Consider the following 27999-nt stretch of genomic DNA (forward strand, 5'->3'; position numbering starts at 1 on the left):
ACAAAGCTTTGTTTTGTCTTGTGCAACATTAGCAGCATCAAATAATGTTATTGAAGATAACGCATTAATTATTATTAAATATTAATTTGGACCCATTATTTATCCTACTTTTAATTTACTTAGCTGAAAAAACAGTTGTAAATTATGAATTGATTTATCAGTCCTCTATTTCTTCTCCCTGAGCAAATGCATGTGATTGTGTAATTTTGTTTTTCCTTAGTGCTTATTGTTGTACTTTGTGTGGCACAAAAACCTATCGTGCCTGGGTTGCACATTTTGTCTTTCAATGGTTGCTAGGAATATGCCTGTTACTGCAATCTGAGCATTTGGAGTTAAACTGAGCAGCACAAAAATATTTTATATTTTGATGTATAACATCTGCTGCACTGGTTTACAATATGCCTATCAAATTTAAATTTCTTTGCTGCAGTTTACATGTATTGTTAGATTTAGTTGAGAACTGCTATAAAGTTAAAGGAAAAACTGGTTCTCCAAATCCATGGTGGAACGCAGAGCTGGACTCATTTCAACACGGATGATTAATGCATCAGGTACCAAATACAATGCAGCTCTTGTGGTGAGGGGATATGTTGTGTGCACGGCATTTCTCCACTGCTTTCTTCTTCACTCTCCTGGGACTAAGACTTTGTTTAGCCAGGAAAAGTCCCCTGAATTCAAATCCAATGTGTCTCTGCAGATTTAACTGAAACACTTTAAATTACTTTATATAGTGTGTAGATGCTGTGTGTCACCAGTAGCTTGCTTGTTGGTAGTATGTCTTTGTTTGAGTGAAACTCAACCAGCTGCAGTTTTTAAAGATATTCTTGCTCCCAGGCAAGCTATCAGTTAAAGCTTTTGTTTTGAGTTGAATGGGATTACGTGGAGAGGCCCAATAGCACTGTTTTTGGGTCATTTTTTCTCATTTGGAAACATAATGTTTGAGGATATGACAAGAAGTACTTTAGTCTTTCCATTACTGATAGTTGTTTGACAAATTGAATTCTTCTGATCAGCAGGTTCTTTATAGAATGTTATAATCTCCTATTTTATTTTTGTGATCATTAGTTCAACTTCATACAGTATCGCTATCACAAGATATTTGTATTGGACATACTGTATCCTTATTTTCATGATTATTTGCATTGCAGATTCTCACTATGGACTCGTATGGAATGTAGCAAAAATAAACTCAGAATAACTTGACTTGTTTTAGATTTAAAAAATAATAATAATAATAATAAAATGGCCACCTTCTGCATTGAACCCTGGTTTGCACTTTTGACATCTTGACCCTGACAAGGCATACCTCAGTGTTTCCCATTAATAGATTTAGCTCATGGCGGGCCAAACTTAGCGCCTTGAGCTGTGTGTACCATTCCTGCACATGAGTCAAATTCATACGCTGCACAGCTCATTCACATCTCATCCCGCACTGTAACCCCCTCATTTCATCCCAGTTTCCACAGGACATCATAATGGTATTTCTGGGAAATGGCCTCACGTTACTGCATCTACTGCATTTTTGGTCCACACTCCATTTCCCCACTGTGTTGTTGGATTGGGTTGTGACCCAGTGTGTAGAACTGGACCGTGTACCCGTGTTTCTCTGCTACACAGTTTCCGTGAATGATTGACAGGTGCCTCTGTGCACTGAGTGCCACCACCAAGACAAGATGTTTAACTCTCTAGTGAATAAAGTGGGAGAAGTCACATGAACACATGCGTGCCTTATACACCAGGCAAGGAGAGGAGCAGAGAAGAGGCAAGAGATATAGGCTGCTTTCAGACTGCAGCCTGAAGTGACCCAAATCTGATTTTTTTGGCTTCTATGTGACCTGTATCCGATCTTTTAATGACAGTCTGAACGGCACAGATCTGATTTTTTTCAAATGCGACCCAGGCCACTTGGATATGTGGTCCTGAAACCGATACATATCTGATCTTTTGACATGCGACTTCAGTCTGAATGGCCAAAGCGCATCCATCCGACCTACATGTCATCAACAAGCGACAAACGTCACTATTCTGCGCTGAAGCAGGCGGAAACCGGAACTGTAAAATCAGCAGGTGCTCAATGCTCGCGTCCATGTTTGGACAACTTCCGTAAACACAGAGCACGCTCGCTGCGGTTGACGCATGGGGTTGACGTCATCGTGTCCTCCAGTGCGCATGTGGGACACTTTCGGGCCGTTTACCATTCACACTGGAGTCACAGACAAGTCACATTTAATTGGAAATGTGAACGACCTTGCAAAAACATCGGATTTCACAAAAAAATCGGAATTGAGCATTAAGCCCTGCAGTCTGAACGTAGCCATAGATGCCCTCCCCGAAAGAAAGAAGTCAGGGAGAGACATGTATAAGATATAGAAAGTAGGGCTTGACCGATATGGTGGCATGATGGTACGGTTTTGTTGTGGGCGATATGAAACCGATAAAATGGGAGTTGGAGCTGCTGATAGCCGATATAATCGCCGATATATTTAGTGATGTAAAAATTCACTGTAAATCTTTAATTGTTTAAAAAATTGGCTTTAGTGGATTTTAAATTGGGTTTATTTAGGCAACATTTATTGTTGTTCTGCCTCTTTACATCATATTTACAGACAGTAGGTCGGCCTAATGGCATTTTTGCATCACATTCTAGACACTAGTGATGGGGATTCCAGTACTTTTTGGCTCGGCTCACTAAAAACAGCTGGCTCTTTCTGCTCCCAAGTGGCTCTTTGGATAGTTTTGTTGCAAGCAGGACTAAACCAGAAGTGAACCAGGACTGAAAAAGGACTAAATCAGGACTAAAACAGATCTAAACCATGTGTAAAACAGGACTAAACCAGAACTTAACCAGGACTCAGGACTCGGTCTCTATCTCTCTCCATCTCTCAAGCCCAAGATTAGTCCTGGTTTATTTATTTTATGCTGAACTACAGCCAAATATGCATGTTTTTTTCTATCCTATGCACATGTATATTTCTGAAAGTTTCATTTTCAGCCGCTGCCGCTGTCTGCACACGATGTGTGAGAAAAGAAGTGAGAGAAAGAGAAAACACGGCTCCCAATAAGGAACAGGCTCCCGTTGTTCGCTTCAGAGAGCTGACTCTAAGAGCCGCTTCGATCACGACCGATCCATCCCTACTGGCTAGCAAAGAAACTACCCCTATTAACCTTTAGCCGTAAATGCTGCGCGCCGCGGTAATTAATTATATGCATAAATGTGGATCATTCACACGTCTATTCACAGCTCATTTACATATCAATGCTGGTCCAGTAACAAATATACGGCCAATACAGTCACTTTACAATAGGCCAATAGAAAACAGTCTGTTTATGTGCGGGAGCTACAGCAGCTAATCACTAATTTACAATGAGAAAGAACCAAAACTAGCTTCAAAGTCGATGTATTTCCAACACTCACACAGGCTCCTCCTCACATCACAAGTCTGCACTAATAAATGTCCTTTTAATCTAAATATAATCTCATTGTTGCACATGGATCTATGTCTGCGGATGTAAACAAACACACGTGAGTGACGTGTGTTCAAGGACAGTACGGACACACACACAGACAAATGACTCTGCAGATAAATACTGATGTGGAGACACATATTAGGACATTTATCTGTCTGTAAATTGGATTAAATGAACATAATGTAGAGAGTCTAAGATTTATAATGAGGTATAACATGCCCACGTGAAATATCGGCCCCTATCAGTAAACATATCGGCCGATAGCGGATATGTCTCCAGTTGCCCATATCGGCCAACCGATATATTGGTCGGGCTCTAGTGGAAAGTATAAAAGAAAAAGAAAAACATTGAATGAGAGGATGTGTCGAAAATTTTGATTGGTAGTAATATATTGCATTCTTTGTTACATTTCTCAAAGCAGTCAATATTTATGGAGAGCAGGTTGCAAGTATTGGCTGAAAACAACTATAAAGATAAAAGCCAACTTAACACGCAGGTGCTAAGAGTAAATCACCAAAATCATATGTGACAGTCTTAAACATTTTCATAGTTTCTGCACAATGTTTGGGTTTAGTAGCAGGCTAATGTTTCCAAGTAGGGATAGGATGATCTCGTGCCATAAGGTTTTGCAAGATCAAATTGCCATGAGTCTGTGATCTCACATGATTTTATTCTCCGTTTTTACATTTCGCGTGGACATGAAAGAGTTATACCTTGCTTATGCTATGGAAAGTTGCGCATCTTTGAGTAGCTGTAGCTAAAAGATTCCTCCACTTAGAGACTGTGCCTCTCTACTACTATGTAGCTCACATATTCAGACAGAGAACACTTTGACCCTCTGTCTCAATTTTTATTTCATAGTGACACGACCAATATTGATGCAGATAATCAGCGCTAAAGTTGTTTCTAAAAGATAACAAAATAATGTGATCAAATACGTGGAAAAGAACTGCTCTTCCTCTGTCTTTGTCCCTCAGCACTGTGCACATATAAAGCAACAGCAGAGGAGGAGAGGACAGAGGAGTCGATGCCGTTTTAATTTAATAATTTAAATAATAAAAATGTGGGTAATAGATATTGTATATTAAGTATATTGTAATAATTAGTAGTGATGCATGTTAGGATCTATACTGCATAATACAGAAAACATAAAGGTTAAACAACCTTATATTCTTTTTTATAGCCATTTAGGCTTTAAAATGACTTAATTTGGTCAACTATATCAACACAAAACACATTCATAACACAATATAGTAAAAATTAAATGAATAAAAAATTAGGTGACCAAAATTTTGAATTGACCCCATTATTTTAAATTCAAAGTCTCGTCTCATGAAAGTTCTGTCTCGTTCCCACCCGTTTCTTAGTGGCACTGCTGATTCTTTGCTTGTTCATGCTTAGTGACTTATTGTTTTTTAAAATGAGTATGATGGCGGACAAAATGTCGTGTAGTTAAGAGTGATAACACTCTGCTAACACTTATGCTACGAATGTCACCCTTGCAATTAGCACAGAACTCACTATGTACAGATAGACAATGTCATTTTTAGGAGTCCCATACATCTCTCTACAGAGGGTTTTCCATGTTATATTGTAATGACAAAATACAATAAACAAATCTGTTATAAGTACATAAACTATATGGGCGGCAATAGAGTGTTTGTCCACTGATTTGAAGGTTAGTGGTTTGAAACCTGCTCTCCACATGAACATCATTGGTTCCAGTGACCCACAGATTGGCAGTGCGATTCCAGCTCCCACAGATTAATGCTGAAGTTGTGAAGTTGTGTGAAGGTGGAAAAATGTTATATAAGAATGTCACAATTTACCATTATGGGATTTGGGGTAAAAAATTTATTGATACTTCCCTAACCCATCTTTTTCTCTAGAACAGGGTTTGGCTTCTATTGGTCATCCTGCAGTGCTCTGCACCATGCTTTAAATAGATAGAACTGGTCAATCATAGTGAAGTGTCAAATCTAAGATACTTTGAGTTACATATAAGAAGATGGATATTCATTAGCTTCATATAGTGTACTATGAACAGCACACATTGATGGATAGTTTGGTAACAGAACAATAAACATGGCTTACAAAAACGTCATGATTCTGACATCATGGAAATCCTGATCTAGGCTCTAAAAATTGCGATATAATTTTTCTTGGCACCACCACCCTGTTGTAGATAGAATATTGTATAGAGCAGGAGTTAAACTTCCAAAGGTGCAAATGGGGCCCTGGGCAACATGTTTTGGGAATTGTAAGATTAATTTTTGTGGTAGTTGTAGTTGTTTGCCCAAGAAACTTGCTGTGGTTGTGAGTGGGGGATGGGTACGCTTACAATGTGTGGACAGAGAATGCTGGGTGGGGGGCAGTCCAGCTGTGATGGTAATTACTGCAAACGGACAAGAATTAGCTGCACAGTGGTAACCCCCTCCATACATAAACAACTCTCGCATTCCCATGTTATAGCTGCTCAATGTGGATATTTCACATTTGTTGCTATTGGTAACTTTTTTCTTTAGAACAGGACTGCATTATAGAAAGCAACTGTTGTAAGAATTTTCACGCAAAGTTTTAAAAATGTATTTGTTTTTTCCAATGCCACATTTATCAAATGAACTGTACTTTTAGTTTGAGCCTTGAGTTGTTACATGCTTGTAATTCTTGTGTACTGTGTTGGGTCTCAAGTGCAGGATCAACATTAGCTGCTGATGTTGTTGCTAGGCAACCTGAGTGTGAATGTGTTCTCCCTGAACCATCAGCAAGTTTTCGGGACAGCCTCGGGCATCTTTAGGACTAGTTTAAAAACAACACTTCACCTCTCATTTTCTTTTCCTCTATTTTATTTTTTTTGCACATTTACATCACACTAAAGATGATGGAGTAACAGGTTGTGTGTATTCGATGATCATAAAATGTCTTAGATCATTTATATGATCATTTATATTCTTTTATATTTTATGATTAATATATTTTTATATTTTACTACAAATATTTTCAAAAGTTTTCTCTCTCTTTATTAGCTTCTCCTTGTTTTTCAGGTATATGTACTGGACAGATTGGGGTGAGATTCCCAAAATTGAAAGGGCCGGAATGGACGGGACCAATCGTTCCATAATCATTGATAAAGAAATCTTTTGGCCCAATGGGCTAACTCTGGATTACAGTCAGCAGAAATTGTACTGGGCTGATGCCAAACACAACTTTATTCACCGCTCCAATCTTGACGGCTCCTCCAGGTATGTGACTGCAGTCATGTTTCCTACAGAATGATGCTGGGCTGTACACAGTTCTATATGTTTCTGTCTTGTTCTTCACAGGGAGGTGGTTGTCAAGGGAGACCTGCCGCATCCTTTTGCCCTGACACTCTTTGAGGACACGTTGTTCTGGACCGACTGGAACACCCACTCCATTCACTCGTGTCGGAAACAAACAGGTGGTGAACAGCGAATCGTTCACTCAAATATTTTCTCCCCTATGGACATCCACGTGTTCAGCCCCAAAAGACAACCTGTTGGTGAGTTGGAATAAGTTTACCTTTTTTTTCAGGAGCACATGTGCCCCTAAGTCTGGCATGTCGAAACTATGGCCCGTGGGCCAAATGCAGCCCTAAGACAAATTTTTCTTGGCCCTCAGACTTCCAGGTGAATTGGCCCAAATTACATTGCACCAGTTAAAAATGAGCTTTATACTGCAAGTTTTTTTGAAAATCTACTTTGATAAAGTTCATATTTAACATTTAGTGTGTGGTTTTAAGGATCTTAACGTGAATAAGTCTAATTAAGTAAGTCTTTATTATATAGCGCTTTCAGACATTTTCTGTCCCCAAAGATGCTTTACAGAGCATTATTCAGAATTATTCATTTACTTTATACCCTTGTGATGGTAAGCCACTATTGAAGCCACAGCTGCCCTGGGGCACACTGACAGAAGCGCGGCTGCCATGCCAGTCGGAGCCATTGGTCCCTCCGACCACCACCATCACTCACGCACACACCACTTTCATACTAGGCAATGTGGGTGAAGTGTCTTGCCTAAGGACACAATGATTGAATTGGTTGTATTTAACTGACCTTGACTGTCAACTGTTCTGGAGACCTGTAGCATGTTTTGGGAATAAAGGACTGATGACTCATTTTAACGTGTTAAACCTGCACATATTTCAATTATTCACTGTTTTGAGCTCCAGTCTTCGGCCCTCTGCTTCATCTGTGTTTAGATATGTGGCCCTTGATGAAAAAAGTTTGGACACTCCTGCTCTAAGTTAAAAATTTTAGCACAGAAAAAAATTGGGTCACAAGTAAGTTTTTTGTTTTGAATGTTTATTACAGTGCAAAACTTGCACACACCAATACCAACTTACTTGAATGAATTTTATACAATAAAAACCCGACAAGAATTATTACTGTACTTTTCCTGCTTGACTGCTGGCAGTTGAGTTAGACCCTTGAGTCCTGGATCTGCCCAAAGTTTCTTCCTACTAACTAACATACAATTGAGTTGAATTAAAAAAAATGAAACTACAGACTAAGTTTAGACAAAAATCATGTCATAATCGTCGACGTGACCTCTTTTCCGCAGACAGCCACTAGGTCTTTGGAACCATGCCATGCCATGCTCAAATACAATTGCGTAGGGTTATGTGGCCCGCACTCACACCTGCACGGCCGAACCGGGCCATGGCTGATGATGTCATCACATGGTGCTGTTTACATGTCACGCAGCAGAGCTGTTGCTTTAACAAAGCTGTCACTTTAGCAGAGAAAATAAGTCCAGCGGCATGAAATCTCTATTAAACAGTCAGGCAGAAGTGAGTCCTGCTGTGCGCTCCTTTGCAAGTTTATGGATATAAAAACAGTGCGGAGCAGTGAGGACAGCTGGAGACAAGAGGTTGCAGAACTTTTTATCACCATCCACAGTCCTTATTGAGGGTAAACGCATATTCGCCGTATGAGTTGGAGCGGCGTTTATTCATTTCATTTTCCTTGTATAAGTAATATCAGTTCACCTGACAGGTCTTGTATGCTAAGGTTGTGCATGTGCACGTACATGAGCAATCGTGCTGTGCTTTTGCCCACCTCCTTTGACCGGGCTAAAGTCCCAACTGTGCAATTGCACTTACACTAGACAAATGTACCGTGCTTTAGGAACTATCTGTTCTTGGGCAGGTTCTAAAATTCTAGTGTGAGTGCACCCTTAATGTTTGATACATTTTAGAACGTTTAACTCGTCACATTACATCTGTGCACGGTGCTCTCCTTATTGTGGGATGCAACAAGCAGTCGCACATGGTCGCCTGTTTTGTTTTCCTCATTCACATGCCAAAATATTTGCTCGCAAATACAAGTGAAATGGGAGCACTGTAGAGCCCTGGTTGGAATGTTTTTGCTCTCTGACATGTACAATGTGTGTAAAGAAGACAAAAAAAACTTCTAATTATTCCTGTAGCTTTTTTACATTGTGGGTTCTGTGAAGATAAATATTTGTCTCTCTTTTTGTGTTGAGTAGTGCCATCTCCTTGTTCAGTAAATAACGGCGGCTGTTCCCACCTCTGCCTGCTGTCTCCGACAAAGCCCTTCTACCAGTGTGCCTGTCCCACAGGAGTCCGGCTACTAGAAGATGGGGCGACTTGCAGAAATGGTGAGGATGCTCTCGGTAGCTGAAGTTTTAATTTCACTTAAACAAGCCAAATGATGCTAGGATCGGATGATATGAAAGTTTAAGATGTTCTCTCCAGTCAAACACTCAAAATTATTATTTGCTTGATTTCGGTCCCAATTTGCCTCTCCTCAAGTTTGGATTATCATAAGCTCTTTATACACATGCACATTCACAAGGACCCCAGGTGGCTCAGTCATAGAGTTTCATGCACATGAGATGCCAAAGCAAAGGCATGTTTAAACAATGCATAATTTGCCCATTTCTTCCACAGGTGCAACTCAGATGCTGCTGTTGGCCCGAAGGACTGATTTACGACACATCTCTCTGGACACACCAGACTTTACAGACATTATCATGCAGGTGGATGACATTCGTCACGCCATTGCCATTGATTACGATCCAGTGGAAGGTTACATCTACTGGACAGATGACGATGTCAGGGCCATCCGCCGCTCTCGGCTGGATGGCAGTGAGGCTGAGTTTGTGGTCACATCTCAGGTCAGTCATCCTGATGGCATCGCAGTGGACTGGATTGCACGGAATCTGTACTGGACTGACACAGGTACAGACCGCATCGAGGTGACCAGGCTCAATGGGACCATGCGCAAGATCCTCATAGCAGAAGATTTGGATGAGCCCAGAGCTATCGTCCTGGATCCAGTGGCTGGGTGAGAATAAGACCACACCACAAAATGTTAAAATTTGGCCATTGAGATTACTGCCTACAGTGTGACACACTGTAACCAATTGTGTAACTGCATTAACACATACCTGGCTCTGTAGTTAATAAGCATACTATCTGTACAAAATTTACCAAATTGCTTCTTACTAATAACTCATTCCCACCTATTTCTATTCATATGATGGAATAAATGTAACTTGTGGCAAATGTCAAACTGACCAGACACAAGTACACTTACATTTAAGCAAATATATTTATATTTGTTTTTTAACTATAAACATATTTTAACTACCATTGTAATATTTTGTACAGTTACATGTACTGGACTGACTGGGGTGAAGTGCCAAAGATCGAGCGTGCTGACTTGGATGGGATGGAGCGAGTAGTGATGGTCAACACGTCGTTGGGCTGGCCCAATGGTCTCGCCCTTGATTATACTGATCGCAAAATTTACTGGGGAGACGCCAAGACGGATAAGATTGAGGTAATTCCTAGTAATTATTTAAAATCAACTCTGAATGTATATTGACATTCAAAGCCAATTTAAGGGTGAATATTGGCTCTACTAACTTGTCTCTGTCAAAACACTTCACATTTGCTCTCCCAGCTTCACTTATTCTATTGAATTTCTGTTTTGCATTTTAAATATTTTGTTGTATGCCATTTTTAGCAAAGAGTTGACGTTTGCATTTTTTTAATTTTTTTTTGAAATGCAAGATTTCCAAACAAAATATAACCTTTTTTTAGTCCCAATAAGATCCACAGAAGAGGGTGATTGCCCCCTCCTTCTCATGGTTTAAGTCCAGCTGTTTTTTGTGGAGCAATCCCACATCTGGTTCCGATTGGGGCGTCCTCTCTAGCTGTGGTCTACACTGTTTAGAATAGGCCAGAAACTGAAACCATTGCCACACTGCGGTCACCTCTGAAACCAGCAGACCTTTGGTCTGAAAATAGAAACAGCATTTTTATTTATACCCCTTGTCCTATTGTATGTTTTTTTGTAAGTAGTGTCATGGGTGTCTGAAAATGTTTGGAAATTAGTTAAATTGTTTTGGATTAATTTAGTTCATTACTATACTGACATATCTCGGTCTATGATATCCTTGGTTGCTGTTTGCTGATGTTAATATTCTGTTTGGTTGTGGTGATGTGTTTTTGTTTTTGTATTTTTTCAGAAATTTGAGCATTTGATGTCAATAAGTAGAATTATTGGTTGGTTGCATTTGCCATTAGCACTAGCTTTATAAAACTCAGGTTATAGAATTAACAACATAATTTTTACACTTTACTTTGCTTGATTTTAGGATTTAAAATTTTGCAGCAGTTTGTCAGTATTCTTTCAGTTCTACAATTCTTCTGAGAACACATTTTTTGTGATGTCAAGGAGTATATCATCAGGGGGCAATATGCACTGAGGAATGACTCATGTTGATTTGGATGTGTGAGGCAATTTATATTTTAATCAAATAAAAGGATTTTGTGCACTTCATGAAGTGTGTAGGAAAGATAAAACTGCTCCTCTTGTACTCCTACACAGGCCAGGGCCTACGCACAAAACAGGTTCTCTCTGCCTTTATCTTATTTCTTTTATCAATGCCACTTGGGCTACTGCATTTTTGAAAATCCGGTGAGCCTCCATCCTTGCTCTGTCCTTTTCCTCTACCATGTGTTTTGCTGCATGTTTGCATGGATCTCTCCTCCCTGATAATGACACACACACTAAAATGTTATACGAGATTCTGCAGTGGCACTGACTATGATTAAACTCCTCCCACTTCCTGAAAGATCAGGCATCACATTTCCATTCTCTTTTCTTGTATTTTATATGTATTTACATTAAGCTTTGCCACTTAATTTGAAACCACAGTATATAACATTTTGGGTACAAAATATACTAAGATAAAAACATGTTTTAATTTTGGTTGTGTTTATTACATTGAAAAACATTCATGCATACTGTGAGTGGGCTTGCATTTCGACAAACCTGTTATTTGACCTGGAGGAGGGCTTTCTTCTGCTTGTTCCCATGGAAATGTTGTTATCTATCATGGGGAATGTTCAGAAGTCATTCAGGAAAGTTACGTGTTGTACCTTTATCTGATGAGAATTATGTGTCAGTTCTTTCTGTCAATATTGACAATATATATGCACCTCCTCCAAGCTGAAGAATGCGGCATCCAAAAAGCTCAAGTTTAATGTTTCTAAAATCCTGTTATGTAATATAACACAAAACTAGTGCCCATCGCTTTTATTGCATTTTCTCCTGTTTTTAGGTCATGAACATGGATGGAACAAACAGACGGGTGTTGGTGGAGGACAAACTTCCTCATATTTTCGGTTTTACGTTGCTCGGTGACTACATCTACTGGACTGACTGGCAGCGCCGCAGCATAGAGCGTGTGCACAAACGTACTGCAGAGCGTGAGTTCATCATTGACCAGCTTCCTGACTTGATGGGCCTCAAAGCCACATATGTACATGAATCCTTTGGTGAGTCTTAGATGAGAATGTATTATTATTCATATGTATGTTTTAATTGCATATTTTCAGTCTGAAAAGTCCAGGATTAGAAACACCAATCACTGTAACTTGCAGAACCTTTACAAGAATGGTTTAATTTAACTGTACATATTTCTTCACATGCAGGGACAAACCCATGTGCTGAAAATAATGGAGATTGCAGTCACCTGTGCCTGTACAAGCCTCGGGGTGTGCAATGCGGATGCCCCATTGGCCTTGAGCTCATATCCGACATGCAAACATGTATCGTCCCTGAGGCCTTCCTGCTCTTCTCTCGTCATACTGATATCCGCCGTGTTTCCCTGGAGACCAACAACAATAATGTTGCCATTCCGCTCACTGGGGTCAAAGAGGCTTCAGCTCTTGACTTTGACGTCACAGACAATCGCATCTATTGGACTGATATTACATTAAAGGTAACCTTAACTGAGGTGCTATGAACAATCAATCAACTAAAGTCTTTGATTTATTGTCATGAATAGATTATTTTTAATGCTATGATTGTAAACCTTTTTGTGCTTGTGACTTGGAAAATTTGAATCATTATTTTGCTTTCACAGACAATCAGCCGAGCATTCATGAACGGTAGCTCTCTTGAGCACGTGGTGGAGTTTGGGCTGGACTATCCAGAGGGAATGGCTGTGGATTGGCTGGGAAAAAACCTGTACTGGGCTGATACGGGCACTAACCGCATTGAAGTTGCCAAGTTAGATGGACAACATCGCCAGGTCCTGGTCTGGAAGGACCTAGACAGCCCCAGAGCTCTAGCTTTGGATCCAGCAGAAGGGTGAGACCTCTCACAAGACTGATTCTGTTATTCTGATCCTTGGTAATGTGATTGTTTTATCAGAAGAATTCATAATATTAAATGAATCACTTTTGTCTAACCAGGTACATGTACTGGACAGAGTGGGGCGGAAAGCCAAAAATTGACCGAGCAGCCATGGATGGCACTGGTCGCATCATGCTGGTAGCTGATGTAGGCCGAGCCAATGGACTCACAATTGACTATGCTGAACGGCGCCTCTACTGGACAGACCTAGATACTGCACTAATTGAGTCATCCAACATGCTAGGTAAATCTTGAGTTGGCTTTCATCTAAATCAGTATAAAGTGAAAGGTGAACCATCATACAAATTTTGCTTTAACCTTTTAATAAATTCTGCTTTTAATAGGCATATTTTATTTGTGTTGTTTTATATACAATACTGTTTGAAGAATTCAGCCTTTACAGTTAAAATGTGTCCTCTGTTGCATAGGTCAAGACAGAGAGGTAATAGCCGATGACCTCCCTCACCCCTTTGAGCTCACACAGTACCAGGACTACATTTACTGGACAGACTGGAGCCAGCGCATCATAGGGCGTGCCAACAAGACCAGTGGGCAGAACCGCACCCTCATTCAAGGCCATTTAGACTACGTTATGGACATCCTCGTCTTCCACTCCTCACGGCAGGGAGGTTGGAACGCATGTGCCTCTACCAATGGCCACTGCTCCCACCTCTGTCTTGCAGTCCCTGTCAGCAGCTACGTCTGTGGATGCCCAGCCCACTTTTCCCTCAACTATGATAACAAAACTTGCAGTGGTAAGGTCCATTGTAAACATTTCAGTTACAGCTTTTTTGTTGTATGGGGGCTTTACTAACAACTGTGTGCATATTTTGTGCATTTTAGGCTTGGGGTTTCCCATCTTTGACAAATATTATTTAGTTGTTTGTCATTTATTTGTTGTGTAGCATTCTATCCATTCTGCTCAAATGTAAATATTTTCAAATATTTACTTTTTCTTTCAGCCCCAACATCATTTTTGCTGTTTAGTCAAAAAACTGCAATTAACAGGATGGTAATGGATGAACAGCAGAGTCCAGACATCATTCTTCCAATTCACAGTCTGAGAAATGTACGTGCCATTGACTATGACCCGCTGGACAAACACTTGTATTGGATTGACTCAAAGCAAAATGTTATCCGGCGTGCTCAAGAGGATGGAAACCAGGTGGGTTAAAATCCTTCAACCTTCTATGATACTTTCTTTTATTTTGACTGCTAACCTGTCCTCTACTTTGGCTTTGCAGAGTATGACAGTGGTGTCCACATCAATCGGCGGGCCTACTCAAGGACTACAGCTTTATGATCTCAGCATTGACATCTACAGCCGCTTTATTTATTGGACAAGTGAAGTCACCAATGTCATAAATGTCACCCGGACAGATGGAAGTAGAGTGGGAGTTGTCCTCCGGGGAGAACATGATAAACCTAGAGCCATTGTGGTCAACCCTGAGAGAGGGTAAGTGCTACAGTGTCTACTAGAGCTACATAAGTAACAGACATTTATGTTTGTTTATGTTATTGAACTGATTGTGTCCTCTTGGCAAAATGAATCTATATTGAGAATGCGAAAGATAATATAGTACTACAAATCAGTTGTTCCCAATGTGAGGGCACTGAGATGAAGGTATAATTATAAAATTATAACACTGTATTTAATCTTTTTTTGTCAGTATATTTTTAAATTGGGTCTAATAATGAAACATACTACTAAAACAAATTCAGTTAAACCCAATTTTAGATGTTATTCAAACTATTACAGACACCAGTTTAATTTTGCGGAGTCCATGACAGGTGCATGATTATTTTGGGAGTCCCGGCCTGGAAGGTTTGGGAACCCCTGTTCTATACTAGCGTTGGAGGAAGAGCAGCCTCATTTCTAATCACTCTAATTTGTTCATCTTGTTCATTCTCCTGCCTTCTGAAGTTCAGCCTGCTGTAGCTGTGTGGTGCCAAGTTGCTTGTTTTCCGAACCATAATTGCAGGCTTTCCTTGGAGCTATGGTTCTTACAGTAATCTCTGGGTCATTGTGTGGTTGTGAAATGAAGTCTGCAGATGTTCTGGTACCTATCCAGAATGAGTGAGGAACAGACCAGAAGTTTCAATGCAGTTAATTTTCTTTAGAGCTTTATATTTAAGCACAGGGGTACCTGATTTTCAAAGTAATGCAGCCTAGTGTAGAGCCCCACTGTGGAGTAAAACTGACTCTGGCATTACTTTTTTAATAGTTCATTGTGTGTCACGGCCTAATTTCACTAAAATATTCAGTTTTCAGTATACATTTTGATTAAATATAGTGTCAGGCTTTGTCTTGTTCATTTTATTTGGTTTTCCAATTAACCTAATTGATACTTCCAAAGTTATATTCATTTACAAACATAAAGCTTTTCCTCCATTTCTCTACTTCATACTTTGTAATTGACCAAGCTGTTGGTGTTGTCTTGTCTTCCAGATACATGTACTTTACTAATCTGCTTGAAAGATCTCCAAAAATTGAACGTGCAGCGCTAGATGGGACAGAACGGGAGGTGTTGTTCTTCAGCGGATTGGGAAAACCGGTTGCTTTGGCCATAGACAATGAAGTAGGAAAGCTGTTCTGGGTGGACTCAGATCTGAGGCGCATCGAGAGCAGCGACCTGTCTGGTGAGCATATTTTAACATTAACAATGTAATCACTCATTCATATGGGAGTGGTCCATGGTAGAAAAAAAGGTATTCATCTGGACAATGTTTTTAGAAAATCAAGATGTTTCAGCTGCCAACCAAATTCATTATCAATCTGGTCTGAGGAACCTAGAATTTATACTGCTCTAAGGAAAGGGGGGCTAGATTAGGGGACTAGGAGCAAGTAAACAGGTCTAGGGCTAGTGTCAGGGTAAACTCCACCCCTAGGGCTGTACTAATATGGCTCTTCCCATTCTATATTCTAGTTCCTCTGAACTTTCAGAACTTCAGAGTGATAATGCTTTCCGGATGATGGTTGAACATTATTTATGCCCACATGTAAGATTAAAAAGTCTACACAAACATCAAAAATGTCAATTTCTGGTGGTTGTCCTTTCAAAGGCTCACTATATGTTAGCTGTCTTTTGGAGGTGGGTGGGAGATGGGGACAGCACATTCCTGTCATTTTAGGAATGTAAACCCATGTGAGTAGTAGCCTCTATGCTCAGGACATAAACATGATGCCTTCAGAGCAACAGAGGCATCATACTCTTTGATCTCTTCAGCTGGTTACATTTATTCTGAGTTGCTACTCCTTACTGCCTCCTATTGACTGTGCATTGACATTTATTTTGAAAAAAACTCTGACATATTGGTCCCTTGCCGCCTCTCCCATCCACTCTCCTGCCGCCCCCTTAGTTCCTCTCCCATTTTGTTGGCTTTACTCCTGAAGTTTTCTCCCCACAAACCTTTTGGTTTTGTCCCTGCCACTGTGATTTCAGGTGCCAACCGCATCGTGATTGCAGACTCAAACATATTGCAGCCTGTTGGGCTTACAGTGTTTGGGAACCATTTGTACTGGATAGACAAGCAGCAGCAAATGATTGAACGCATAGACAAGACCACTCGAGAGGGACGCACCAAGATACAGGCTCGCATTCCTTATCTGAGTGATATCCATGCTGTCCATGAGTTGGATATGAGAGAGTACAGTAAGTGTTACAAAATGCATTAATATTTTACTGCAAATGTAACAGTATAATAATAAATATATACATGTCTAGTATTTAATCACTCTTGAATTTGTGTTCTACCTGGTTTAACTATATTTCCTTTGCAGGTAAACACCCCTGCACATGGGATAATGGTGGCTGCTCCCACATTTGTATCGTGAAGGGGGATGGGACCACTCGCTGCTCCTGTCCAATTCATCTGGTGCTGTTGCAGGATGAGCTCTCCTGTGGAGGTGAATACCACACATCTGAGTATGACGTGTTTATCTTTTCTGCCTTAGCTACATAAGCGTTGTATTGTCTGTCCACAGAGCCCCCCACTTGTTCACCGGAGCAGTTCTCCTGCACTTCTGGAGAGGTGGACTGTATCCCTCAGGCTTGGCGCTGTGATGGCTTTGCTGAATGTGATGACAGCAGCGATGAGGACGACTGCCCAGTCTGTTCTGAGTCTGAGTTTCAGTGTGACAGTCGCCAGTGCATCGATATGAGCCTGCGCTGCAACGGAGAGATCAACTGTCAAGACAGTTCAGATGAGAACAAGTGTGAAGGTAAAGGCTGTGATCTAGTTATTAATAACCTTTATGCCAAAGTACAGCTTTTATCATGTATTAAAGATATGTGTGTTGATATTTTAAAAATATACTTGTCACCCCTATTTCAGTTCGCTGTCCCCCTGATCAGTTCAGCTGTTCCAATGGGCAATGCATTGGAAAACACAAAAAGTGTGATCATAACATGGATTGTACTGACAATTCTGATGAACTTGGCTGCTGTAAGTTTTATTTTCTATGTTAATTGTCCACACATAGCTAAATATGGTATGCCACGTCAGTGCTGCAGGTATTAAACTTTCAATATTTTGGATGTTTTCAGACCCAACAGAAGAGCCACCTCCCCCTCCAAACAACACTATTAGTTCAATTGTGGGTGTGGTCTTGGCACTCTTTGGCGTTGGTGCTATTTACTTTGTATGCCAGCGCGTCCTCTGTCCACAGATGAAGGATGACAGTGAAACGGTAACAAATGACTTTGTAGTACATGGGCCATCCTCTGTGCCACTTGGATACGTGCCACACCCCGGCTCTCTGTCCAGCTCTCTCCCAGGTGGGGCCTGTGATTTCTATTTTAAGTTTATTCAGAAGCGCGTACTCAGGATTCTAACCTACACTATTACTGCCCCCAGGTATGTCTCGAGGGAAGTCTATGATTGGCTCCCTCAGCATTATGGGTGGGAGCAGTGGCCCACCGTATGACCGTGCACATGTGACCGGTGCCTCATCCAGCAGTTCCTCTAGCACAAAGGGCACCTACTTCCCCCCGGTGAGCTTTAATGTTTTCTGAATGAATACAATTACTTTGAAAATAAGCACAAAATGTAATGATTAAAAATATGTTTTTCAGATCCTGAATCCTCCACCGTCCCCCGCAACCGTCCGCTCTCAGTACACTATGGAGTTCGGGTATTCCTCAAACAGTCCTTCAACGCACAGATCTTACAGGTATGGAAACTGAGAAATCGTACCCACAATTAAATATGCTTTTGACGGAATTTAAGAGAAGAATGAGGCTGAAAATTATTCAAATTTGTAATAAGTAGTTATTGTAGTTTTGAATATTGTGAAATAAAATGGTAATAAAATACCTTTTAAAGCTGTTACATATTGTTTATCCGGTGCTTACGGAGAGCGCTGCATGACGGATATTTGGTTTAATTCCTTCTGTACAACTTAATGCCTTTTATACCTTCTTTTTCAGTTATCGACCATACACATACCGACACTTTGCCCCACCCACCACTCCTTGCAGCACTGACGTGTGTGACAGTGACTACACTCCAGGCCGCCGAGTGCCGCTCAAATCTGGTGCGGCAGCAAAGGGCTACACCAGCGACCTCAACTACGACTCAGAGCCGTTCCCGCCTCCGCCCACGCCCCGTAGTCAGTACCTGTCTGCGGAGGAGAACTGTGAGAGCTGCCCGCCTTCGCCATACACAGAGCGCAGCTACTCTCATCACCTCTACCCTCCTCCACCCTCACCCTGCACGGACTCCTCGTGAGCCTCTCCACCCTCCACACAGCTCCATCCCCTCACTGTAAATAGCAATTGTGCATATCTGAGGTTAAAAATGGGAAAGAGAGACTGTTCAAGGAGGACAACATAAGGAGAAAAGAAAACTGGGAGCTGCAGAACATTTGTACATTTAAAAAGAGAGAAGCATATTTATATATTTTCTATACAGTGTTTACTGATAATGCCATAGAGGTTTGTATCAAGAAATTTGTACATTTTTTAAGAAAAGGTTTTATTAAAATTATCACAAATATAAGTTGCCTTAAACTAGAAGAAAGAGGCTGAAGGACAAAAAGCACACAGCAGGACGTTTAACTTATCTAATGCCAAATAATGAAAACAGCAGCAACCATATGTGATGGGCGCCCCCCAAAGGCTCCTTCTCGCTGCTGCAGCTATGTGTGGTTACCATGGAAACTGAAGGAGCAGGTGGAACCATAATGTGGTACAGTCTTTGATTTAGATTTACCTCCTTTCATTTACCAAGCGGTTCATTCAAGTACCTTTGCTATTGACGTGAGTCATGCAGAGCTGTACCACTATAACACCAAGTGGCACATATTCTGCCCGAAAGCCCTGTTTGAGAAAGCAGGTCATGGATAGTAATGTTTACATCCAAAAATGCCATTTGTCATCGAAAACGTGTCGATCACCAATACTTCTTTTTGCAGTTTAAACTAAAATACAGCTTGGACTTAAACAAACTATATAATATTGAAAAAAAAAATTCACATTGTTATAGTCTATGCTCAGGCTTCTTATTGGCAATTTCTCATTTGCATACAATTATTAGTAAAAGCAGTGGTACGATAAAAATGACACAACTGGTACAGACAGACCAAAACTAACTTTACACTAATCTCTATGCACTTAATGATTTTGGGGAAAACACCTAAACAGAAGCTTATGTAAAACAAATATAATTCTCTAAATGTGTAAAATGTCTTTGTTTTTGTCTGTAGGCTTTTACACTACATGGTTTTGGACCAGGCAGATTTTTATTATACCTCCCCTTCAGTATAGTCAAAGTTAAATGAAAGTTTGTGAATGCTTGACTGCCACCATTTGTTGTAAGGGTAGAACTACCTAAACCTGTACAGTGAGGAGGAGGAGGCAGTGTTTAGGAGAATAACGCAATCTTGTGCCTGACCAGTTTCACATTGTCATGTTTTGTTATTTTTATGTTGAGGAAAAACAGAGGAATCCAGTGCCCATTAAATGCTACATACTATTTTTTTATACTACATACTGTGTAGATACATGTATTTATAAGCTATATAGAAAATCATTGTAAATCTATCCATTGAAATCTTGCAGTGCATCTTTTTAATATTGCCTCATTATATTTTTCTACAAAATATCACTCCAGATGTTCGACAATCTCCAATCAGTACATTGAGCAACATATTCAGGTTTTAGTATCTGTTCAAGTCTAATCAGTCAAATGTTTTGACTGGTGTGCCAAAATAACTTTGACCAGTGTGGAGGCCGGTAACAGTCTGGGACCAGAAGTGAACATGGCATCAACTCTGTTGCCTTGACGATATTACTGTATCTGCAATGTCCTTTTGTAAATCTATGTTATGTCTTTCTGCTTTTCGTGACCACAAAAACTATATTTTTGAAATTTTAACATTATGCCTTGTCCAGTTGTCTATGGGATTTCTTTCCCAGTCAGTTCCACTTTTATATGTAAAGGTGCCATCAAAGAGAAAACTACACCAGCATGAGTGACAATCTTTATGCGTAATTTCATAATCATATTTTTGTATTGTGTCTCACTCCAGTTAAGATTTACCCGTTAATCTTCAAACCCAAATAAGTCTTGGTATATAAAATAATAATCATAATACTAACAAACTTGATGTCAGGGCAGCTATAGGTCAAAAATAATTACTTTAATCAAATGTGTAACTGTATTTTAATTGGTAGCAAGGATTTGAAGCTAATGGATGTTAAGAATTAAGAACATCCAAGGATTTTTCAAATGTCCATGGCCATACTTTAATCAGTATTGGACACAATGAGCAAAAACAACATTCAACACTATACTGTTTTAGTTATTGTCTAAAATGCAAAAATGTATGTTTTCTCAATAATAGACAAAATATTACAGTTAAAAAGGAGGATGATGCCAAATGTTCATGTCATGTTTATACCTGTGTTGAGCTACCTGTGGTACAGTCACTAACAGACACATTAAATGTACTTAAGCAATTTTCAGGATGAGGTTCTCATGTGATACCTGCACTTTACAGTACTTATATTCTGGTACCAAACGCAGTTGTGGTGCAGCTGGAGAACTGTGCAAAGCTGGTTCTTGTTTTCTTGTTTGTCCTGATAAATGACGACTTTTCTTTTAAACACCATTATACAAAATGTACAAAAGAAATTGTACTGTCAAATGTTGAAATCCTATCAAAGTTTTTAGAAAGCACTTTGACATATTTTGGAGGTTAAACAAGTCATTTGTCATCATTTATTTGGTTACCAACATTTCTTTGCAAGAAAAGAAATGACCAACATTTGGTTATTGACAAAATGTCTGTTTTTTCCCCTTTTTTGTCAGTTGTTTGCTTTGCTTGTAAACAGATTTACTTGTATAGCCCATCCAGCTGCCACCATAAGCTGTAACTCATTAATTGCTGTGTTTTCCTCCTTATTTTGTTAAATACAAGTGCTTGAACTTGACCATGTATGTGTGTTTTGTTATTACTGCGCAATCATTTAGATGGGCCAACATTTTCACCCCTTTCTTTATGAAAATGTAAGCAGCTACTGCTTAAATTCTGAATGGTTCTGAATGAATCCAATTATCATATAGTGTTGCAAATTAACAGTGACACAAGACTTTAAAATAATATAATTAGGCTAACTAATTACAGAAGATAAGAAGCCCAAAGATTTGGATGTAGTGGGCAGACAGCTGTTGTCTATATAGTATCATAACTGACTGTAGAATTGGTGAAACCGATATATTTTTGTCTTTCTTTCCCTGAAATTTGACCCAAATGATCAAATTAATGCTTCTTTCAGGCGTCATTATTTGGCCCCGCCCTCCTTTAAACTTCATTTGATCGTTTCGGACACGTGACAGGGAACAGCGGAAGAGCCTCCGACGTCCGCATACAGAAGGTGAGGAAATAAACAACATATCTGTATGTATTTATCTTTAAAAAACAACTCCGTAATGTATTATATGAGTCCTGTAGTGTTGGCTAGTGTAGTCTGTATCGACACGCTAAGATTTTATTTATTTCGAAATCGTGTCTTTCCGATGGAAATCTAGTTCCTCGCCATCGAAAGTGAAAATGCGCAAATAAACATACTTGTGCTGATCAGAATGTAAATAGGCTAATTTAAATATAATTTCTTATTACATATCGATATAATTGTATTTATCTAACAACTACTGCTAAATGTGTGATCTTTTAGTGTTTTAGTTCCTTCTTTGACTACCTTCTTGTCTCATTTTAACACAGGCCATTCCCAGACATATTTTTGTTTCATTGTGTTTTTTTAATTTGCGTTTAAGATGATGTTTTTCCGGCAGATTACAGATTACTTCTGAAGCAGGTTTCTCTTGTTTGAGGCCTAATGGGAATTTCCCGGTAGCTTTAACGTCGCTACTGTGTTTCAGCACCAAAACAGAACTGCGTGACTTTTTAGGACACGTACAATTGTAAATCACAACCTAAGCGATTATTGACGACGATCTTTCATTCGTTTGCTGGCTTGCTTTGTAAACTAAAAAGTAAAATCTTAGTCTACATAGAGATTTTGATTTAAAACAGGATAAGTAGTCTACCCTCTTACTGGGTTAAAAAGTACTACAATCACAATGGAGCCTAGAATTGCCAGTGCCTTATCCTGCATACGGAGGACAGATTTCTCAGTGCAGGCCTATAGAGTTCCAAAAACGTCAACTCTATCATAGAATTACACAGGCCCCTGCCCTCCATCTGACAATGTGACATAACATTATTGAATGCCATTAATGCATTGTTTCCCCACAGAGTCTCTTGAGTCTTCAGGATGCAAAGTACCACTAACTACCTTTGGCTGATCTCTGATCTGCTTGGTCAGGGAGCAACAGCCAATGTTTACCGTGGCCGACACAAAGTAAAACAATATGCACTATTGCATCATTTGTTTCATCCATTTTAATGGGTTTAAAAGTTTAACGCATGCTTATCTGTTATTTTTTATAGAAAACTGGGGACCTATATGCTGTGAAGGTATTCAATAACATTAGCTTTCTGAGGCCATTAGATGTCCAGATGAGGGAGTTTGAAGTTTTGAAGAAACTAAACCACAAAAACATTGTGAAACTCTTTGCAGTGGAAGAGGAGGTTAGTAATAATTCCTCTTGTGAATAGCAAATACACAATGCAAACAACACAGCAACACTTTTGTTTAATACAAACCTGTTCAGAAGGGATTAATGGCTATTTTACAACTATACTATACTATTATGTTAAATATGTAATTTAGACACTGTGATAATAAATAAAGAAATATTCTTACTGTACATGTAGTTTTTCCTCATATCTTTCTGTATGTCAACAGTCTAACACTCGTCATAAGGTGCTTGTTATGGAGTACTGCCCTTGTGGGAGTCTGTACACTGTTTTAGAGGAGGCTTCAAACGCCTATGGCCTTCCTGAAGATGAGTTCCTTATAGTCCTCCATGATGTGGGTAAGTAATATTCTCTGTAATATTTCATTTTAAAACAAAGTTGAAACGGTGAACACAGACACATAAGACAGTAAATGGAGCTTGACACAATTGTTGACATTCTTCTACTTTGCCTTTAGTTGCTGGGATGAACCACTTGAGGGAATATGGCATTGTCCACCGTGATATTAAACCTGGGAACATTATGCGTGTGATTGGAGAGGATGGACACTCTGTCTACAAGCTGACAGACTTTGGCGCTGCTAGAGAGTTGGAGGATGATGAGCAGTTTGTGTCACTCTATGGCACTGAGGAATATTTGGTAAGAAAATGTACACCTTTAGTTGTTCCAAATACTTTGTCTAACTTTTTATAAATCAAATGCATCCTTTTGCACCCTGTAGCACCCTGACATGTACGAGCGTGCTGTTTTAAGGAAAGATCACCAGAAAAAATATGGAGCCACAGTGGATCTTTGGAGTATCGGTGTTACTTTCTACCATGCAGCTACAGGGAGTCTCCCATTCCGACCTTTTGAAGGACCCCGCAGAAATAAAGAAGTGATGTAAGTCTGTTTATCTGACAACATTAAATCAAGTCCAGTTTTGTATAGATCATTGCCATAAGATTTGGTGAAATATAATATGAAACTGAGTATATGTGTATCAGGTATAAAATTATCACAGAGAAGCCTCCTGGAACAATCTCTGGCCACCAGAAGTGTGAAAATGGCAAAATTGAATGGAGCACAGAAATGCCAGTGTCTTGCAGCTTATCTAAGTAAGTATTTCTGTTACAAAGGTACAATGGACTATACATAGCTTTAGTTTATGAGAGAATTGATAATTTACCCATTTAGTCACTAGTGTTAGAATGTGTTCTTTGTATTTATTTAACAGGGGATTGCAGAGCCTTCTTACCCCTGTCCTTGCCAACATCTTGGAGGCAGATCAAGAAAAGTGCTGGGGTTTTGACCAGTTTTTTGCAGAGACCAGTGACATCCTACACCGTACTGTTGTTTATGTTTTCAGCCTACAGCAAGCTACTCTTCATCACATCTACATTCATGAATACAACACGTAAGAACTTTAAAAAAAAAAAAAGTATTTAATTTTAAAAAGAAGAAATTCTAGGCCCTCCAACTGCTTTTTAGTGTCTGTAAGTGTAGTTTTTCCCCTGTGATCCTGATGAGTACCTGATCTGAACTTTGATTGACCCACTGAAGCCCTCCTCTTCATCTCTTTAATTATATTTAATTTGGTATGAAACTTACAATTTAAGAGTATCCATTTTTTTTTGGCTTTTTACAGAGCTGCACTGTTCCAGGACCTGCTGTGCCGAAGGACCAGTATCACACTCCACAATCAGGAGCTACTTTATGAGGGTCGGCGCCTCATCCTTGACCCAAACCGCCAAGCCAAAACATTCCCCAAGACCTCCAGAGACAACCCCATAATGCTCGTCAGCCGCGAGTCTGTCACCACCGTCGGCCTCATTTTTGAAGACCGTCTGTATCAAGATTTCACTCATCATGCATTTGTAGACTAATGCTTTGAATATATATATATATATATATATGCTTTTGCTTTACAGCCAGTCCACCAAAAGTTCAACCGCGCTACGATCTAGATTTAGATGCCAGCTATGCCAAGGTAATGATCATTAAACTGTCTTATATACTTTTATATATACTTTTTTATTGTTAAACTGGGACTGAAAACAACATTTATGTCATCTACAGACATTTGCTGGAGATGTGGGACACTTATGGAAAACTTCAGAGTCTCTCCTTGTGTATCAGGAACTTGTACGTAAAGGTGTCCGTGGGCTAATGTGAGTGAAGATGTTATTGCACAAAATATTTTTATGTTGTTCAGTGATGTCTTTTGATTTAAATGTCCTGTAATATTTTTAGAGAGCTGATGAAGGAAGACTATAGTGAAATTCAACACAAAAAGAATGAAGTCTTTCATTTGTGTGGCTACTGTACCCAGATACTTGAAAAAACAGAACAGCTGTGAGTAACTAAAAATCAATTTACATCCTTTATGGTGATATGTGTTATCTGACTTATTGTGTTGTATAGATTTGAGGTGTTCATGCAGGCCAACATGTTGTCAACAGAATATGATGAGATCTCAGACATGCACAAGAAAATTCTCAGGGCAAGTATTGATAAATTAAAGATAATGTTACTTGAAATAAAAAATTTAAAAAAAACGAATTATCTTTTTGCTATTATGAAAAATTACATAAACTTTTTTGCAATAATGAACCAATAAGCATTTTAATATTCAGATTGCAAGTTCTTTGGAGCCTATTGAGCGAACAACACAAGATATCAAAAGTAAATTCCTACCCGGAGGAGTACTGACGGACACCTGGACACAACAAGTCGGAACTCATCCTGAGGACAGAAAGTAGGGCTGAAGCTGTATGAGTTTACATCTACTTAGTTATGTAGTTTAATTAACTTCTTCTGTTTTCTATAGTGTGGAGAAAATCAAAGTGTTGCTGGATGCCATCACAGCCATTTACCAGCAGTTCAAGAAGGACAAGGCTGAACGAAGTGAGCATTGCTTCATATGCATTATTGAGTAAAAAATATTGTCTATTAGTTCAAATGACCTTTTTATTTTTCACATCATCCCCAGGACTGCCATACAACGAAGAACAGATCCATAAATTTGATAAGTAAATATTTTAATCTCTGAATGTATGTAAAAAAAACAAAAAAAAACTTTTTTTTGTATTAACTGATATGTTGTTGAACAGACAAAAACTGGTCCTCCATGCCAGCAAAGCAAGATCCCTATTCACAGAGGAATGTGCCATGAAATACCGCTTGTTTATCTCTAAGAGTGAGGAGTGGATGAGGTAAGAAATATTTTCCCTAAGCTTTATAATGGGAGTCCAACTAAAACCGTAAAATACTTAAAACATTTCAGTTGCTTAGATGCTGTGTTTATGTTTACAGAAAAGTTCATCACGTGAGGAAACAGTTCCTCAGCCTGTCTGGTAATCTGATAAGCATTGAGAAAGAGGTAACTATGTTCATGGAGAGAGCCATCAAGGTAAGTTTAACCTGTATGTGTTTATTGTGTTGTTCTTTCAGAAAACCCTGTTGCTAACTAAATGTCTTGGCTTTGTGCAGCTGCAAGAGCAGCTTCCTCAGAAAGTCCTTCCTCTGGTGTCCAGTGGGATGAAGCCTCAGGCCTACCTGAGTCAGAACACACTTGTGGAAATGACTCTGGGGTGGGTGTTATTGATATTATTAAGATTATCTGAAGCCAGCTGCTAAGCCACTTTTAATGTGTATACTTTTGTTTAAGGATGAAGAAACTAAAGGAAGAGATGGAAGGTGTGGTCAAAGAGTTGGCAGAAAATAACCACTTCTTAGAACGGTGAGACATAAACACACTTTAATACAAAGATTCTTTTCTTGTTTAACCACAAAGAAAGCGATCTGTTTTGTATTTTACAAGACATGATACACAAAACAGTATGTTGAGTTATAAACTGCATGTTATTCAGGGTGACTGTAATAAAATGTATTCTTTCTTCCTTCAGTTTTGGCACTCTGACATTGGATGGAGGACTCAGGGGCTAGACGGAATAACCAGTTTGTACATAATTATTGTAAATATCTAGCCTGGCAACCCAGCCCCTGCAGGAGCATCTGGAGCCCTCTCCACTGTATAACATTACTCTTCCTCAAGTTTGTGGACGATCAATTCTGATTGATATACAAATGATCCTAATATTGATTTTTATTTGTTCTGTTTTGATGAGGGAACTTGCCATGTGTTTGTCAATCCACTTGTCATTCCTAACCATTGGAACTCATGGGTGTTTTTATCAAGAAATGAGACTCTGTATAGAATAAGAGGACTTTTGGCTGACCACATGAGTAATTATCATGGGACTATCTAAAATCATATTCATTCAATAAGAAGACATATTTTATTTATTAGTTCCTTTTTTTCTAGTGGAGCTTTACTGCTCACACAATTTTAATCAGGGTTCTTGGTGCCATAGAAAATGTGAAGGTTAGGGTTCAACTTCACAGCAAAATGTTCCAAGACTGGGCTTTATGGTGGAGTCTGCATGTTCTTTAATTTGTTCAGTTATCTTGAGAGGTATTAGCTTAATAATCTGTAGCCTATGCATTAAAAAGTAAGAGTACTTGTTTCACTTGTATCTACCCGCACATTATTACTATAAATTGTAAATTCATAAGCTGTCTACAAAACAACTATCCAGTAAATAAGATGGTGTGTTTCATTTCTTTTTTCTTATGTAGTCCCAATGAAAATGTCACAACTTTCTCCTGTATAACTGTAAATAAATGTCTTATAGACTTTAAATCTAATGTAATGTTTTAATTTCAACAGTAATGATAATGATTCAT

The 27999-nt window shown here is 39.3% G+C and overlaps 2 protein-coding genes across 3 annotated transcripts; both read left to right on the top strand.

The window, feature by feature from the left end:
* The first annotated feature begins 6516 nt into the window (after positions 1–6516).
* Positions 6517–21601, top strand: lrp6 (low density lipoprotein receptor-related protein 6). The gene is made up of 21 exons (XM_055153787.1): positions 6517–6710; positions 6792–6988; positions 8980–9111; positions 9404–9800; positions 10127–10298; positions 12088–12304; positions 12461–12750; positions 12895–13121; positions 13226–13410; positions 13595–13921; positions 14129–14331; positions 14411–14622; positions 15616–15806; positions 16610–16819; positions 16948–17073; positions 17152–17388; positions 17502–17612; positions 17714–17944; positions 18024–18160; positions 18242–18339; positions 18596–21601. Exons 1-21 carry the CDS (start codon positions 6517–6519, stop codon positions 18894–18896), a joined length of 4395 nt encoding a protein of 1464 aa, XP_055009762.1. The 3' UTR covers positions 18897–21601.
* Positions 21602–21971: 370 nt separating this feature from the next.
* tbk1 (TANK-binding kinase 1) lies at positions 21972–27955 on the top strand. Of its 2 annotated transcripts, none has more exons than XM_020926191.2 (21): positions 21972–22045; positions 22927–23032; positions 23122–23262; positions 23480–23609; positions 23729–23910; positions 23993–24153; positions 24258–24368; positions 24488–24667; positions 24899–25095; positions 25182–25240; positions 25330–25421; positions 25504–25605; positions 25675–25753; positions 25887–26008; positions 26081–26157; positions 26243–26282; positions 26364–26465; positions 26566–26662; positions 26743–26843; positions 26921–26992; positions 27159–27955. In XM_020926191.2, the coding sequence occupies exons 2-21, from the start codon at positions 22946–22948 to the stop codon at positions 27196–27198; spliced, it is 2172 nt and encodes a 723-aa protein (XP_020781850.1). In that variant the 5' UTR covers positions 21972–22045; positions 22927–22945; the 3' UTR covers positions 27199–27955. The 2 variants fall into 2 exon arrangements, with proteins under 2 accessions (XP_020781850.1, XP_020781851.1); XM_020926192.2 differs by having other exon boundaries at positions 22026–22068.
* Positions 27956–27999: the final 44 nt, after the last annotated feature.

This window comes from Boleophthalmus pectinirostris, unplaced genomic scaffold, assembly GCF_026225935.1.
Source record: "Boleophthalmus pectinirostris isolate CB_2022bp ecotype Guang Dong unplaced genomic scaffold, ASM2622593v1 HiC_scaffold_18, whole genome shotgun sequence".
In the NCBI taxonomy this organism is placed as follows: domain Eukaryota; kingdom Metazoa; phylum Chordata; class Actinopteri; order Gobiiformes; family Gobiidae; genus Boleophthalmus; species Boleophthalmus pectinirostris.

What these genes read in the sequence shown, in the direction of transcription:
- lrp6 (XM_055153787.1), top strand. Translation starts at nt 6,517, where the DNA reads ATGTACTGGACAGATTGGGGTGAGATTCCCAAAATTGAAAGGGCCGGA. An exon ending in TGGGGCGACTTGCAGAAATG is followed by an intron (nt 9,112 to 9,403) that starts GTGAGGATGCTC and finishes TTTCTTCCACAG; the next exon opens with GTGCAACTCAGATGCTGCTG. An exon ending in GCTTTGGATCCAGCAGAAGG is followed by an intron (nt 13,122 to 13,225) that starts GTGAGACCTCTC and finishes TTGTCTAACCAG; the next exon opens with GTACATGTACTGGACAGAGT.
- tbk1 (XM_020926191.2), top strand. Translation starts at nt 22,946, where the DNA reads ATGCAAAGTACCACTAACTACCTTTGGCTGATCTCTGATCTGCTTGGT. An exon ending in TACATTCATGAATACAACAC is followed by an intron (nt 24,668 to 24,898) that starts GTAAGAACTTTA and finishes GGCTTTTTACAG; the next exon opens with AGCTGCACTGTTCCAGGACC. An exon ending in CTTGTGGAAATGACTCTGGG is followed by an intron (nt 26,844 to 26,920) that starts GTGGGTGTTATT and finishes CTTTTGTTTAAG; the next exon opens with GATGAAGAAACTAAAGGAAG.